This window comes from Salvelinus fontinalis, chromosome 17 (genome assembly GCF_029448725.1).
Source record: "Salvelinus fontinalis isolate EN_2023a chromosome 17, ASM2944872v1, whole genome shotgun sequence".
NCBI lineage: Eukaryota > Metazoa > Chordata > Actinopteri > Salmoniformes > Salmonidae > Salvelinus > Salvelinus fontinalis.
Window position 1 is genome coordinate 6,449,752 of NC_074681.1, and position 16,368 is coordinate 6,466,119.

Genomic DNA, 16,368 nt, shown 5'->3' on the forward strand with positions numbered 1-16,368 from the left:
TACTTGTAAACATGTTTTATTTTCTTCAAGTAGAAATTGAAATGGGGAAATGCCTCCAAACTTGACATATGGCCCCGTAATCATAACAAACTAATAATATGTTAAATACAATTCAGAAGAGTACAACACTGTCAATATAATGTTAGACAATCAGGTTCCTATCATAGTAAATCTTGGTTTTAATGGACTGTCAAAATGCTTAACAAAATGTTCTTAACTGTAAATATAAACAGCCCTCTGCTTTGTGAAAGACCAAGGACCAGTATTGAATATTCAGGACAGAAAGGAGAGCTGGTAGCAGAGAGAGACACAATTCTGGTCCTTTATCAACTGTAATCTCTAATATAATAGTTTAGAGCAAATGATGAATGATCCAGGATTTGTAATTAGTAATTGAACCCGGGAATGAGGTTAAGAATTTGATTGGAGGAGAACACGACCTAATAACAATATGGAGTCAAAAACAAGTACACGACAATGATCAACCTTTAAAATAGCAGATGATTCTGTCTAGGCCCCAAGTGGCACCCTATCCCCTATATAGTGCACTACTAGCCCTAAGGGCCCTGGTAAAAAGCAGTGCACTACATAGGGAATAGGGTTCCATTTGGGCCTCTGCTTTCAGAATCAGGGTGCGTAGATCTCCCCACTACAGGTCCCTGTTGTTGCTGCTGAGTAGTTTGGGGTAGGAGGTTCCGATGGATCGCCCCTGACGATACACCACCATCTCTAGCAGGTACTCGTCCACCTTCACCACGACCGTGGTCACCTGTACATAAACCACAAGGCTAACGTTAGCCAATACATCCACCCATTTATATACTGGCTAGGGTTCTCCTCATTAACACCAACGTTGGGCTGCATCCCAATTCACAACCTTTTCCAGAACTATACTGGAGGGGTAATGTTATACTGGTCAGAACAGTAGTTTATTCAGCCTGGAGGGGTAATGTTATGCTGGTCAGAACAGTAGTTTATTCAGTCTGGAGGGGTAATGTTATGCTGGTCAGAACAGTAGTTTATTCAGCCTGGAGGGGTAATGTTATGCTGGTCAGAACAGTAGTTTATTCAGCCTGGAGGGGTAATGTTATGCTGGTCAGAACAGTAGTTTATTCAGCCTGGAGGGGTAATGTTATACTGGTCAGAACAGTAGTTTATTCAGCCTGGAGGGGTAATGTTATGCTGGTCAGAACAGTAGATTATTCAGCCTGGAGGGGTAATGTTATACTGGTCAGAACAGTAGTTTATTCAGCCTGGAGGGGTAATGTTATGCTGGTCAGAACAGTAGTTTATTCAGCCTGGAGGGGTAATGTTATGCTGGTCAGAACAGTAGTTTATTCAGTCTGGAGGGGTAATGTTATGCTGGTCAGAACAGTAGTTTATTCAGCCTGGAGGGGTAATGTTATGCTGGTCAGAACAGTAGTTTATTCAGCCTGGAGGGGTAATGTTATGCTGGTCAGAACAGTAGTTTATTCAGTCTGGAGGGGTAATGTTATGCTGGTCAGAACAGTAGTTTATTCAGCCTGGAGGGGTAATGTTATACTGGTCAGAACAGTAGTTTATTCAGCCTGGAGGGGTAATGTTATACTGGTCAGAACAGTAGTTTATTCAGCCTGGAGGGGTAATGTTATACTGGTCAGAACAGTAGTTTATTCAGCCTGGAGGGGTAATGTTATACTGGTCAGAACAGTAGTTTATTCAGCCTGGAGGGGTAATGTTATACTGGTCAGAACAGTAGTTTATTCAGCCTGGAGGGATAATGTTAGCTATGATGACTTCGGGTTGATAAGACGTGTCATCAGGGTGGTTCAGGGAACCATGGCCTGAGATCTGAGAACTAGCATTAGCTCCCCAAGCTAATGTCTTCTAGGGCCTAGGCTTCAGCACTACAGGCCATGGTTATCTAATAGACCCAGGTTTGAGCCCCGTGTGGTCACTTACGCAACCACTCACCTTCTCAGTCGACGCGAGGAAGAGGATGGTGAAGAGGGCGACCTCGAACTCTGGGCTGACCCCGATGAAGGAGCTTCCCACAGGCTTGACCAGGCCCTTCCAGCTGAACTGCAGGTTTAGAACGTGGTCATCCTCATCTGGCTGCAGAGAGAGGTCAAAACGACAGATTCTTACCTTGTCGCCTCTGGGATTCGATCCAGCAACCTTCCGGTTACTGGGCCAACGCTCTAACCACTAGGCTACCTGCCACCTCCTACACTCTAACCACTAGGCTACCTTCCGACCCTACACTCTAACCACTAGGCTACCTGCCGCCTCTACACTCTAACCACTAGGCTACCTGCCGCCCCTACACTCTAACCACTAGGCTACCTGCCGCCCCTACACTCTAACCACTAGGCTACCTGCCGCCCCTACACTCTAACCACTAGGCTACCTGCCGCCCCTACACTCTAACCACTAGGCTACCTGCCACCTCTCCACTCTAACCACTAGGCTACCTGCCGCCCCTACACTCTAACCACTAATGATTATAACAACATGTGATAAACGTGTCATGTGGTGTACGTAACAATACGGCTAAATATAATGTATGATTTGGGAAGTTTACAGTGGTAGTCACAGTTTGGGTGTCTTGAAATTAGTCAGTAAAATGTAAATACTAAAAACAACACACACAAAAGTTGAACTAATTACCAAAGCAAGACAACAACCATAGGCTACATTTCTGAAAACAATTATCTTGTGTATAGACCTGTGAAATGTAACTCTGCTGATAACATAGGGAGATTGTTCTAGAATGTCTTACAGTGTTTCTGTTGCCCTGGGCCTTGTAACCCTTGTAGTCCACATTGCCATGCTTCTCCTGCAGATAGAACTGAACCCAGTTGTGGAACCCTGTGATCTCCTTCCCATACTTAGACTCACCAACAAACACATGCTCAAAACCACATGAGTCCTCACTGTATTGGAAACATAAGAAAATATATAATCAGTCTCTGTCTCGGTCCTTGTGTCTCTCTCTGTCTCGGTCCTTGTCTCTCTCTCTCTGTCTCGGTCCTTGTCTCTCTCTCTCTGTCTCGGTCCTTGTCTCTCTCTCTGTCTCGGTCCTTGTCTCTCTCTCTCTCTCTGTCTCGGTCCTTGTCTCTCTCTCTGTCTCGGTCCTTGTCTCTCTCTCTGTCTCGGTCCTTGTCTCTCTCTCTCTCTGTCTCGGTCCTTGTCTCTCTCTGTCTCGGTCCTTGTGTCTGTCTCTTTCTCAATTCAATTCAAGGGCTTTATTGGCATGGGAAACATATGTTTACATTGCCAAAGCAAGTGAAATAGATAATAAACAAAAGTGAAATTCCAAAAAATTAACAGTAAACATTACACTCACAAAAGTTCCAAAAGAAAAGACATTTTAAATGTCATATTATTTGCAAATCTCTCTCTCTCTCTCTCTCTCTCTCTCTCTCTCTCTCTCTCTCTCTCCCCCTGCGTGTCTCTCTCTCTCTCTCTCTCCCCCTGCGTGTCTCTCTCTCTCTCTCTCTCTCTCTCCCCCTGCGTGTCTCTCTCTCTCTCTCTCTCTCTCCCTCTGCGTGTCTCTCTCTCTCTCTCTCTCTCTCCCCCTGCGTGTCTCTCTCTGTCTCTCTCTCTCTCTCCCTCTGCGTGTCTCTCTCTCTCTCTCTCTCTCTCTCTCCCTCTGCGTGTCTCTCTCTCTCTCTCTCTCTCTCCCCCTGCGTGTCTCTCTCTGTCTCTCTCTCTCTCTCCCTCTGCGTGTCTCTCTCTCTCTCTCTCTCTCCCTCTGCGTGTCTCTCTCTCTCTCTCTCTCTCTCTCCCTCTGCGTCTCTCTCTCTCTCTCTCTCTCTCTCTCTCCCTCTGCGTGTCTCTCTCTCTCTCTCCCCCTGCGTGTCTCTCTCTCTCTCTCTCTCTCCCTCTGCGTGTCTCTCTCTCTCTCTCTCTCTCCCTCTGCGTGTCTCTCTCTCTCTCTCCCCCTGCGTGTCTCTCTCTCTCTCTCTCTCTCTCTCCCCCTGCGTGTCTCTCTCTGTCTCTTTCACACACATACAGGTACAACTAAAACATGCTCAAACTCCTCACTGTATTCGGGCATAATAAATATGAAATCCCCCGACACCACACACTCACCCTCCACTCCGGTCTCGGTGATAGAGTCTGAACCACATGTCATAGAGCTGTCTCTTGAACTGCTGCTGGTCTGACGGGGACTGACCCTTACTCACCAGGTACTTGTGGGCACACTGACACACACACACACAAGGATTAGACCGACACATCAGTACACATTGTGGAGTCTATACCTGAGACAAAGTAACAAGAGAAAACACAGGTCCACAATGACAGAACACCATCTGATTAACTCATGTAGGATAAGGACCCGTCTCCAGGAGTCCTGGTCTGAACAGACATGTTAAGGGCCTGTCTCCAGGAGTCCTGGTCTGAACAGACAGGTTAAGGGCCCGTCTCCAGGAGTCCTGGTCTGAACAGACAGGTTAAGGGCCTGTCTCCAGGAGTCCTGGTCTGAACAGACAGGTTAAGGGCCCGTCTCCAGGAGTCCTGGTCTGAACAGACAGGTTAAGGGCCTGTTTTCAGGAGTCCTGGTCTGAACAGACAGGTTAAGGGCCTGTCTCCAGGAGTCCTGGTCTGAACAGACAGGTTAAGGGCCCGTCTCCAGGAGTCCTGGTCTGAACAGACAGGTTAAGGGCCTGTCTCCAGGAGTCCTGGTCTGAACAGACAGGTTAAGGGCCCGTCTCCAGGAGTCCTGGTCTGAACAGACAGGTTAAGGGCCCGTCTCCAGGAGTCCTGTCCAGAACAGACATGTTAAGGGCCCGTCTCCAGGAGTCCTGGTCTGAACAGACAGGTTAAGGGCCTGTTCTGAACAGACAGGTTAAGGACCTGTCTCCAGGAGTCCTGGTCTGAACAGACAGGTTAAGGGCCCGTCTCCAGGAGTCCTGTCCAGAACAGACAGGTTAAGGACCTGTCTCCAGGAGTCCTGTTCAGAACAGACAGGTTAAGGACCTGTTCAGAACAGACAGGTTAAGGACCTGTCCAGAACAGACAGGTTAAGGGCCCGTCTCCAGGAGTCCTGGTCTGAACAGACAGGTTAAGGGCCTGTTCTGAACAGACAGGTTAAGGACCTGTCTCCAGGAGTCCTGGTCTGAACAGACAGGTTAAGGGCCCGTCTCCAGGAGTCCTGTCCAGAACAGACAGGTTAAGGACCTGTCTCCAGGAGTCCTGGTCTGAACAGACAGGTTAAGGACCTGTCTCCAGGAGTCCTGTCCTGAACAGACAGGTTAAGGACCTGTCTCCAGGAGTCCTGGTCTGAACAGACAGGTTAAGGGCCCGTCTCCAGGAGTCCTGTCCAGAACAGACAGGTTAAGGACCTGTCTCCAGGAGTCCTGGTCTGAACAGACAGGTTAAGGACCTGTCTCCAGGAGTCCTGTCCTGAACAGACAGGTTAAGGACCTGTCTCCAGGAGTCCTGGTCTGAACAGACAGGTTAAGGGCCCGTCTCCAGGAGTCCTGTCCAGAACAGACATGTTAAGGACCTGTCTCCAGGAGTCCTGGTCTGAACAGACAGGTTAAGGGCCCGTCTCCAGGAGTCCTGGTCTGAACAGACAGGTTAAGGGCCTGTCTCCAGGAGTCCTGGTCCTGAACAGACAGGTTAAGGGCCCGTCTCCAGGAGTCCTGTCCAGAACAGACATGTTAAGGGCCCGTCTCCAGGAGTCCTGGTCTGAACAGACAGGTTAAGGGCCCGTCTCCAGGAGTCCTGGCTATGGATCTAAATGACGACAGAACATAGCAATATGTGCTCAACCAAGCAATAAGGAGTAGACTATAACCCCCACTTTTACCTGTGGGCACACAGCGCCAGATCACACACACACACACTACCTTCATGACCTCGGTCTCCAGAATGGCATTGAGGAAGAGATCGTTCTCCATCAGCTCCTCAGAGGTGACGGTCTCCGACACGCCTGTAGACATCTCATAGTTGTCCAGGAGACGCATGAACACTGCAGAGAAGGAACATATATCACTCTGAAGAACGCTTTGTGAAATACTGGCTATGCCTTCAATAACAGGAAGAGAGGAGGTAATGCCTTCAATAACAGGAAGAGAGGAGGTAATGCCTTGAATAACAGGAAGAGGGGAGGTAATGCCTTCAATAACAGGAAGAGAGGAGGTAATGCCTTCAATAACAGGAAGAGAGGAGATAATGCCTTCAATAACAGGAAGAGAGGAGATGAGGTAATGCCTTCAATAACATGAGAGGAGAGGAGGTAATGCCTTCAATAACATGAGAGGAGAGGAGGTAATGCCTTCAATAACATGAAGAGAGGAGAGGAGGTAATGCCTTCAATAACAGGAAGAGAGGAGAGGAGGTAATGCCTTCAATAACAGGAAGAGAGGAGAGGAGGTAATGCCTTCAATAACAGGAAGAGAGGAGAGGAGGTAATGCCTTCAATAACAAGAGGAGAGGAGGTAATGCCTTCAATAACAGGAAGAGAGGAGAGAAGGTAGAGAGGAGGAAGGGAGGAGTGAAGGAAGGGAGGAGTGAAGGAAGGGAGAAGTGAAGGAAAGGAAAGGAGTGGAGGAAGGGAGGAGTGAAGGAAGGGAGGAGTGAAGGAAAGGAGGAGTGGAGGAAGGGAGGAGTGAAGGAAGGGAGGAGTGAAGGAAAGGAGAGTCGAGAAAGGGTGGAGTGAAGGAAAGGAGAGTGGAGGAAAGGAGAGTGGAGAAAGGGTGGAGTGAAGGAAAGGAGAGTGGAGGTAGAAGGACTTACAGGCGTAGGTCTTGATGTTTTTCAGTTTGCCCTCGTTGACATTAGCAAACAGAGGAGCCCTAGCCATGTCTCTGGCAGTGTTACTACCCTGGGCCACGTAACCTGCCTTTCCCTGGATAGACAAACATACTGTATGAATAAGACCATCACATCTCCCAACAACACAATGAAAACTACTCTGTGGGCCTGACCTCAACCCTGAATAAGCATTATTTAGACAGGGAGTCAATGCTGAGAACAAGGTGTCTTTATTTAGACAGGGAGTCGATGCTGAGACCAAGGTGTCTTTATTTAGACAGGGAGTCAATGCTGAGACCGAGGGGTCTTTATTTAGACAGGGAGTCAATGCTGAGACCGAGGGGTCTTTATTTAGACAGGGAGTCAATGCTGAGACCAAGGTGTCTTTATTTAGACAGGGAGTCAATGCTGAGACCAAGGTGTCTTTATTTAGACAGGGAGTCAATGCTGAGACCAAGGTGTGTTTATTTAGACAGGGAGTCAATGCTGAGACCAAGGTGTCTTTATTTAGACAGGGAGTCAATGCTGAGACCAAGGTGTGTTTATTTAGACAGGGAGACAATGCTGAGACCAAGGTGTCTTTATTTAGACAGGGAGTCAATGCTGAGACCAAGGGGTCTTTATGTAGACAGGGAGTCAATGCTGAGACCAAGGTGTCTTTATTTAGACAGGGAGTCAATGCTGAGACCAAGGTGTCTTTATTTAGACAGGGAGTCAATGCTGAGACCGAGGGGTCTTTATTTAGACAGGGAGTCAATGCTGAGCCCAAGGGGTCTTTATGTAGACAGGGAGTCAATGCTGAGACCAAGGTGTCTTTATTTAGACAGGGAGTCAATGCTGAGACCAGGGTGTCTTTATTTAGACAGGGAGTCAATGCTAAGCATTCCTTCCTGTCTTTATTTGGATAGCTAGCTCTCAGTCACGTTACCTGCCTCTCTAGGGGGATTCAGACCAGAGTTACACGTAGTGGCAACTTCATTAACCCCTCGATGGGTATTCTGACCTTGAAGCATGTGTGCCAGTCAGGTATTCCTTTGGAATTAATGAATGACAGATCTCTTGCATGTAGTCATCACAAACCTGATGTTTTTAAAGAGAGAGTATACCATTTTCAAATGTCACGCATCTCAAAAAGGAAAATAGTGCTTTTGTACAATTTAAAAAACCTAATATTTCACAAATGAATTTTAGGTTTTATAATAAAAACGTATGTATTTACAGTGTTGCAAAAGATTGTCTGGACCACTTTAAAAGTCAGGTAGATCACATCATTACCCTCTTTCTGTTTACAAAGCCCTGCTCCACAAACTTCCAACTTACCTCACGTCACTGGTAAGATTTAAAATGACAAGTTATCAAACCCCTTCACAGGGTTGGTTAACTCTGGAGACTCCTTTGGTTTCTAAAGAGTTAGGTAGATCAGCTTTTCATTTCCTTCCACCTTACGTGTGGAATGATCTACAATACATTTTAAAATTGGAGGAATTGGTGTCTCTAGGGCGTTTCAGACGGTCGTTAGGGGACCCTCTAGGGCATTTCAGACGGTCGTTAGGGGACCCTCTAGAACGTTTCAGACGGTCGTTAGGGGACCCTCTACGGCGTTTCAGACGGTCGTTAGGGGACCCTCTAGAACGTTTCAGACGGTCGTTAGGGGACCCTCTAGACCTCGGTCTCAGCATTGACTCCCTGTCTAAATAAAGACACCTTGGTCTCAGCATTGACTCCCTGTCTAAATAAAGACACCTTGGTCTCAGCATTGACTCCCTGTCTAAATAAAGACACCTTGGTCTCAGCATTGACTCCCTGTCTAAATAAAGACACCTTGGTCTCAGCATTGACTCCCTGTCTAAATAAAGACACCTTGGTCTCAGCATTGACTCCCTGTCTAAATAAAGACACCTTGGTCTCAGCATTGACTCCCTGTCTAAATAAAGACACCTTGGTCTCAGCATTGACTCCCTGTCTAAATAAAGACACCTTGGTCTCAGCATTGACTCCCTGTCTAAATAAAGACACCTTGGTCTCAGCATTGACTCCCTGTCTAAATAAAGACACCTTGGTCTCAGCATTGACTCCCTGTCTAAATAAAGACACCTTGGTCTCAGCATTGACTCCCTGTCTAAATAAAGACACCTTGGTCACAGCATTGACTTCCTGTCTAAATAAAGGATCAATCAAAATAGTTTCTAGGGCACAACATGTCCTTCAAAAGTAACTAGAATTCCTATAGGCCCAATATAGGCTGTATATTTTCTGGTGCTACTAAATTTAATCTCGTGCTCCTAAATTCAAATTTAAAAAAAGGTACATCGTATTTAAAGGGATGGCTTTAGATCAAAGTACTGAAAACCCCCAGTTAACGAAAACTGAACCAAGTGGGAGGGTTTTCAGTGCTTTCATTAAATGTGTGCATAAGGTAACCATTCCTGTAGAGATGGTTGATCACCTGCACAAGGTAAGTCTGAATACCAAATACTGAGAAGAGCTTAAATCAAAACATGTGGGAAAAAATGTCCTAAGTCTGAATCGGGCCCTGAGGTGTGTTTCCTGCTCCTATGTCTGAATCGGGCCCTGAGGTGTGTTTCCTGCTCCTATGTCTGAATCGGGCCCTGAGGTGTGTTTCCTGCTGCTATATCTGAATCGTGCCCTGAGGTGTGTTTCCTGCCCCTATGTCTGAATCGGGTCCTAGGTGTGTATCCTGCTCCTACGTCTGAATCGGGCCCCGAAGTGTGTTTCCTGCTCCTATGTCTGAATCGGGCCCTGAGGTGTGTTTCCTGCTCCTATGTCTGAATCGGGCCCTGAGGTGTGTTTCCTGCTGCTGGGTGGTGCCATTCTATCTCTACCAGAGTGCTTTGCAGATAGAGTCGATTAACAAGCCAAGTAGTAGCACGGTAACCCTGACATCCGTACCTGTAGGGAGATGGTGTAGTCAGTCCCAGGTTTTAAACGGTTTGTATCCCGACTCCACAGCTGGTTCAGAACCTCAGAGAGCTCGTGGTTCACACATTGACTAATACACAGACAGACAGTACACACATCGATATGAACTCAAATGTATATTTTCCCATTGCAATGCAAGAAAATGACCCCTGCTATAGATAAAATGCTACAGTATAAAATTGTTAGGGGGGGGGGGGGGGACAAAAGCAGAGAGATACTGCTAGGGAGATCTGTGTTCCATCTCTTCCAGTAACCTACAGAGATCTGTGTTCCATCTCGTCCAGTAACCTACAGAGATCTGTGTTCCATCTCTCCCAGTAACCTACAGAGATCTGTGTTCCATCTCCTTCCAGTAACCTCCAGAGATCTGTGTTCCATCTCTCCCAGTAACCTCCAGAGATCTGTGTTCCATCTCTCCCAGTAACCTACAGAGATCTGTGTTCCATCTCTTTCCAGTAACCTACATAGATATGTGTTCCATATCTTCCAGTAACCTACAGAGATCTATGTTCCATCTCTCCCAGTAACCTACAGAGATCTGTGTTCCGTCTCTCCCAGTAACCTACAGAGATCTATGTTCCATCTCTTCCAGTAACCTACAGAGATCTGTGTTCCATCTCTTCCAGTAACCTACAGAGATCTGTGTTCCATCTCTCCCAGTAACCTACAGAGATCTGTGTTCCATCTCTTCCAGTAACCTACAGAGATCTGTGTTCCATATCTTCCAGTAACCTACAGAGATCTGTGTTCCATCTCTTCCAGTAACCTACAGAGATCTGTGTTCCATCTCTCCCAGTAACCTACAGAGATCTGTGTTCCATCTCTTCCAGTAACCTACAGAGATCTGTGTTCCATCTCTTTCCAGTAACCTACAGAGATCTGTGTTCCATCTCTTCCAGTAACCTACAGAGATCTGTGTTCCATCTCTTCCAGTAACCTACAGAGATCTGTGCTCCATCTCTCCCAGTAACCTACAGAGATCTGTGTTCCATCTCTCCCAGTAACCTACAGAGATCTGTGTTCCATCTCTTCCAGTAACCTACAGAGATCTGTGTTCCATCTCTTCCAGTAACCTACAGAGATCTGTGTTCCATCTCTTCCAGTAACCTACAGCGATCTGTGTTCCATCTCTTCCAGTAACCTACAGAGATCTGTGTTCCATCTCTTCCAGTAACCTACAGAGATCTGTGTTCCATCTCTTCCAGTAACCTACAGAGATCTATGTTCCATCTCTTCCAGTAACCTACGTAGATCTGTGTTCCATCTCTTCTAGTAACCTACAGAGATCTGTGTTCCATCTCTTCTAGTAACCTACAGAGATTTGTGTTCATCTCTTCCAGTAACCTACAGAGATCTGTGTTCCATCTCTCCCAGTAACCTACAGAGATCTGTGTTAATCTCTTCCAGTAACCTACAGAGATCTGTGTTCCATCTCTCCCAGTAACCTACAGAGATCTGTGTTCCATCTCTCCCAGTAACCTACAGAGATCTATGTTCCATCTCTCCCAGTAACCTACAGAGATCTGTGTTCCATCTCTTTCCAGTAACCTACAGAGATCTGTGTTCCATCTCTTTCCAGTAACCTACAGAGATCTGTGTTCCATCTCTCCCAGTAACATACAGAGATCTATGTTCCATCTCTTTCCAGTAACCTACAGAGATCTGTGTTCCATCTCTTTCCAGTAACCTACAGAGATCTGTGTTCCATCTCTCCCAGTAACCTACATAGATCTATGTCTCTGCATTGTTATAATGGTAACCTAACATAGATCTATGTTGATACATTGTTATAATGGTAACCTAACGTAGATCTATGTTGATACTTAGCTGGTGGCTCTGCATTGTTATAATGGTAACCTAACATAGATCTATGTTGATTCATTGTTATAAATGGTAACCTAACGTAGATCTATGTTGATACTTAGCTGGTGGCTCTGCATTGTTATAATGGTAGCCTAACGTAGATCTATGTCTCTGCATTGTTATAATGGTAGCCTAACGTAGATCTATGTTGATTCATTGTTATAATGGTAACCTAACGTAGATCTATGTTGATTCATTGTTATAATGGTAACCTAACGTAGCAGGCGTAAAAAGAAAACACCCGAAACTAGAGGAAGAGTTGAGATGGAGTGTTGTCTTGTTAATGTCCAAAACTGGAAAATCCGGTTGTTGGGGACCGAGACAGAGGCTACTATAACAGAGATAATACCGTGGACGGTTTGATAAACCAATAACAGGAAATAAACATATCCCAAGGACTAACAGCCACAGCCCCATTCAGTTAACTCTGTGGCATTCAATTCCCTTAAAATAACAACATCTGGGACACTTAAAAAAGTCACCATTCAGTCACCATTCATTCTCATAGAAAAGACCAGTGCCCATTCATTCTCATAGAAAAGGCCAGTGCCCATTCATTCTCATAGAAAAGACCAGTGCCCATTCATTCTCATAGAAAAGACCAGTGCCCATTCATTCTCATAGAAAAGACCAGTGCCCATTCATTCTCATAGAAAAGACCAGTGCCCATTCATTCTCATAGAAAAGACCAGTGCCCATTCATTCTCATAGAAAAGACCAGTGCCCATTCATTCTCATAGAAAAGACCAGTGCCCATTCATTCTCATAGAAAAGACCAGTGCCCATTCATTCTCATAGAAAAGACCAGTGCCCATTCATTCTCATAGAAAAGACCAGTGCCCATTCATTCTCATAGAAAAGACCAGTACCCAAGAGTTTTTGATACTGGTGCTATTTTGGCCACCCCTAACCCCTAACCCCTAACCAGAGGACAGCCCCGTAACCTCAGTATCTAAAACAACTCAGATAGTACAGGGCACAAAATATTGTGAAATCGCTCGTGACAGGAAACTCCCCATCTACCATAATATAACTACAGAATATCATTAAACATGTTGTACTATTGAAACAGAGAGTTCCATTAATGCATCATGAGTTCCTTAGTGGAACAGCAAACAGCCAATGGGGTCAGACAGCAAACAGCCAATGGGGGTCAGACAGCAAACAGCCAATGGAGTCAGACAGCAAACAGCCAATGGAGTCAGACAGCAAACAGCCAATGGAGTCAGACAGCAAACAGCCAATGGAGTCAGACAGCAAACAGCCAATGGAGTCAGACAGCAAACAGCCAATGGAGTCAGACAGCAAACAGCCAACGGAGTCAGACAGCCAATGGGGGCCAGACAGCAAACAGCCAATGGGCAGCGGTCTGAGCTGATCTACTTCCTGTGTTGGTTTCAGAGTGTAGTTTGGTGAGCTAATGAATATCATGTCCACATCCTGTTGCTGTTTCATCTTGGAACATCAAAAGGCCCTTTCAGCCACCGACAGCGTTTAGCTGACCCAGTAATTAGTACTGAACAGTTGTTTGGCACAAAAACTATCGTTTTAGTGCATGTTGATTGCTCAACTTTATCTTCTTTTTTTTGTGATGTTATATTTTTGCGTTTTTGATCTTTAAATCAAAACCTAGCATGCTATGACTAATTAATTATATAGTTGTAGATGAATTCAAATCAAATTGTATTTGTCACACGTGCTTAATAGTCCCGAATGTGTCTTTGTTTGTAGCTAATCTAAAACTCTGACACAATTAAGCCCCTTTGTTGAGTATTCAGGCGGATGCGTCAACAGAAACCAAGACAGATCCAGATGAAAACCACGTCAGTAGACATGACGTTTACATATGGAGACGCATGGTCAATATTCGGTATATTGTTCCTGCTGTTATAAAACTCCATGTACCACGTCCGTCAACACTTTTAGTTCAACAGGAGGAAATTAAATGTTATGCTTTTAAGTTTCACTAACGGGTCTCTTCAAACAAAAACAGTCTAAATTTCAAAGAAAGATTTCCAAAGATGCAGGCTTCTATTTAAAGACTCAATAACAGTACCACAGCGTCATATCTGATCCTGGTGTTGTTTTATTTAACGAGGGAAGTCAGTTAAGAACAAATTCTTATTTACAATGACGGCCTAGGAACAGTGGGTTAACTGCCTTGTTCAGGGGCAGAATGACAGAGTTTTACCTTGTCAGCTCGGGGATTCAATCGTGCAACTTTTCGGTTACTAGTCCAACGCTCTAACCACTAGGCTTCCTGCCGCGCTAGGCTACCTGCCGTTGTTAACCAGGAATCCATTTCACGACTAAAATAACAACCTTTGCACTTTAAAAAATGTGCTGTAAGGTCTACACCTGCTGTATTCGGCGCATGTGACAAATCAAATTTGATTTACATTAGTCTACAACTAACTAATATTTGTCATAGCAGGCTGTTTGATTTAAAGATCAAACGAAAAAATAACATCACAAAAAAAGATACACTTGAGCAATCAACATGCACTAAAACTATATATTTATTTTGCCAAAAGTAAGTCTATCATTATTTGCTATGGATCATTGTCATTCTACAGCATGTATGTGATAATTTAGCCTACAATGTAACTCACCTCCGTGCCATAGTTAGTTATTCAGTGAGTAAAGTAACTTCCGACTTCGCATCGCTTCTTCAGCAATAAACAGTTTGCGTGAAGTCGGTTATCTGATCTGTCGGCCAAAAGTCCCTGTGATGTTCGTCCAATAACATGACAGAAAGATGAAAACGCGTGCGGGCGGGGCGTGGGGGCGGGGTTTGCAGGTTCTAACACCATTCCATTGGTCCTGAAGTGAAATCACCATCTACCTTGTGCACCAGGCATTGGGGAAATTTGATTGTGCTGATCCGCGGGGAAAGAACGATGAGGGAGGAGCATCCTCTCAAAGAGAACAGTCATCTGCGCTGCTCGGTCATGTTATCAACAAGGCATGGTGCATTTTTCAGCAACAAATAGAACTTATTTTTTACATAAAATATATAATTTTTTATTTCAAACTAGTTTTCCTTTGGAAAGCAGATAAAGCATTTTTTAATCAAAAGTAATGACTTTAGCATGACAACAGAATCCTACTCATTAGTCCACGTGCTTAATCACGAAACTTTTGTGTTGAACCGACTTTTGTTTTGATCCGACTTCACCGTGGCCTTTGAATGGGACACCTGGCTCAACCTGGTTCCAAAACGAATGAAATCAATGTTCACCTGGTGCAAAGCCCGCCTCCACGGGCGCCCGAACCAGATGAATCTACTCCGCTCCCTGCAGAACGTATAGGCCTGATCACGTGACACCGTTCGGCTAGAGGAGAAACGGCTGAGAGGAGATGCTCTCTGCTTTAACAGTAGGTGCAAATCAATTCAAGAGCTTTATTCGCATGGGAAACATGTTTACATTGCCAAAGCAAGTGAAATAGATAAACAAACGTGAAATAAACAATAAAAAAATGAACAGTACACATTACACTCTCAAAAGATCCAAAGGAATATAGACATTTAAAATGTCATATTATGTATATATACAGTGTTGTAACGATGTGAAAATACTTAAAGTACAAAAGGGAAAATAAATAAACATAAATATGGGTTGTATTTACAATGGTGTTTGTTCTTCACTGGTTGACCTTTTCTTGAGGCAACAGGTCACAAGTCTTGCTGCTGTGATGGAACACTGTGGTATTTCACCCAGTAGATATGGGAGTTTATCAAAATTGGATTTGTTTTCAAATTCTTTGTGGATCTGTGTAATCTGAGGGAAATATGTGTTTCTAATATGGTCATACATTGGGCAGGAGGTTAGGAAGTGCAGATCAGTAAGATTTCCTTAAGTTAGGGTCAGTCACAGCAGTCAGGTATTCTGCCACTGTGTACTCTCTGTATAGGGCCAAATAGCATTCTAGTTTTCTCTGTTTTTTTGTTTGTTGGAAAGATTGTTAAATCTTTCCAATGTGTCAAGTAATTACCTTTTTGTTTTCTCATGATTTGGTTGGGTCTAATTGTGTTGCTGTCCTGGGGCTCTGTGGAGTCTGTTTGAGCTAAACGACTATCGCCCCGTAGCACTCACTTCTGTCATCATGAAGTGCTTTGAGAGACTAGTCAAGGACCATATCACCTCTACCTTACCTGACACCCGAGACCCACTCCAATTTGCTTACCACCCCAATAGGTCCACAGACGATGTAATCGTCATCACACGGCACACTGCCCTAACCCATCTGGACAAGAGGAATACCTATGTAAGAATGCTGTTCATTGACTACAGCTCAGCATTTAACACCATAGTGCCTTCCAAACCCATCATCAAGCTTGGAGGCACTGGGTCTCGACCCCTCCCTGTGCAACTGGGTCCTGGACTTCCTGACGGGCCGCCCCCAGGTGGTGAAGGTAGGAAACAACATCTCCACCCCGCTGATCCTCAACACTGGGGCCCCACAAGGGTGCGTTTTCAGCCCTCTCCTGTAGTCCCTGTTAACCCATGACTGCGTGGCCATGCACGCCTCCAACTCAATCATCAAGTTTGCAGACGACACTACAGTGGTAGGCTTGATTACCAACAACGACGAGACGGCCTACAGGGAGGAGGTGAGGGCCCTCGGAGTGTGGTGTCAGGAAAATAACCTTACACTCAACGCCAACAAAACAAAGGAGATGATCGTGGACTTCAGGAAACAGAAGAGGGAGCACCCCCCTATCCACATCGACGGGACAGTAGTGGAGAAGGTGGAAAGTTTTACGTTTGTGAGTGTTAAAAAACACTCACAAACTTTTACAGATGCACAATC

The 16,368-nt window shown here is 45.2% G+C and overlaps 1 protein-coding gene across 1 annotated transcript; it reads right to left on the bottom strand.

Annotated features, from left to right (window-relative positions):
• On the bottom strand, positions 1-14,268 carry LOC129813639 (uridylate-specific endoribonuclease C-like). The gene is made up of 8 exons (XM_055866008.1): positions 14,166-14,268; positions 9,661-9,760; positions 6,733-6,844; positions 5,844-5,965; positions 4,078-4,190; positions 2,762-2,915; positions 1,954-2,094; positions 1-769 (listed from the first exon to the last, which is right to left on the bottom strand). The coding sequence occupies exons 1-8, from the start codon at positions 14,174-14,176 to the stop codon at positions 650-652; spliced, it is 873 nt and encodes a 290-aa protein (XP_055721983.1). The 5' UTR covers positions 14,177-14,268; the 3' UTR covers positions 1-649.
• Positions 14,269-16,368: the final 2,100 nt, after the last annotated feature.

Bases quoted from the DNA above. Each gene is read 5' to 3' on its own strand.
- LOC129813639 (XM_055866008.1), bottom strand. The intron at 2,916-4,077 runs GTGAGTGTGTGG...TTTCCAATACAG, and splicing joins CACCGAGACCGGAGTGGAGG to TGAGGACTCATGTGGTTTTG. The intron at 2,095-2,761 runs GTAAGACATTCT...CTCTCTCTGCAG, and splicing joins CCCAGGGCAACAGAAACACT to CCAGATGAGGATGACCACGT.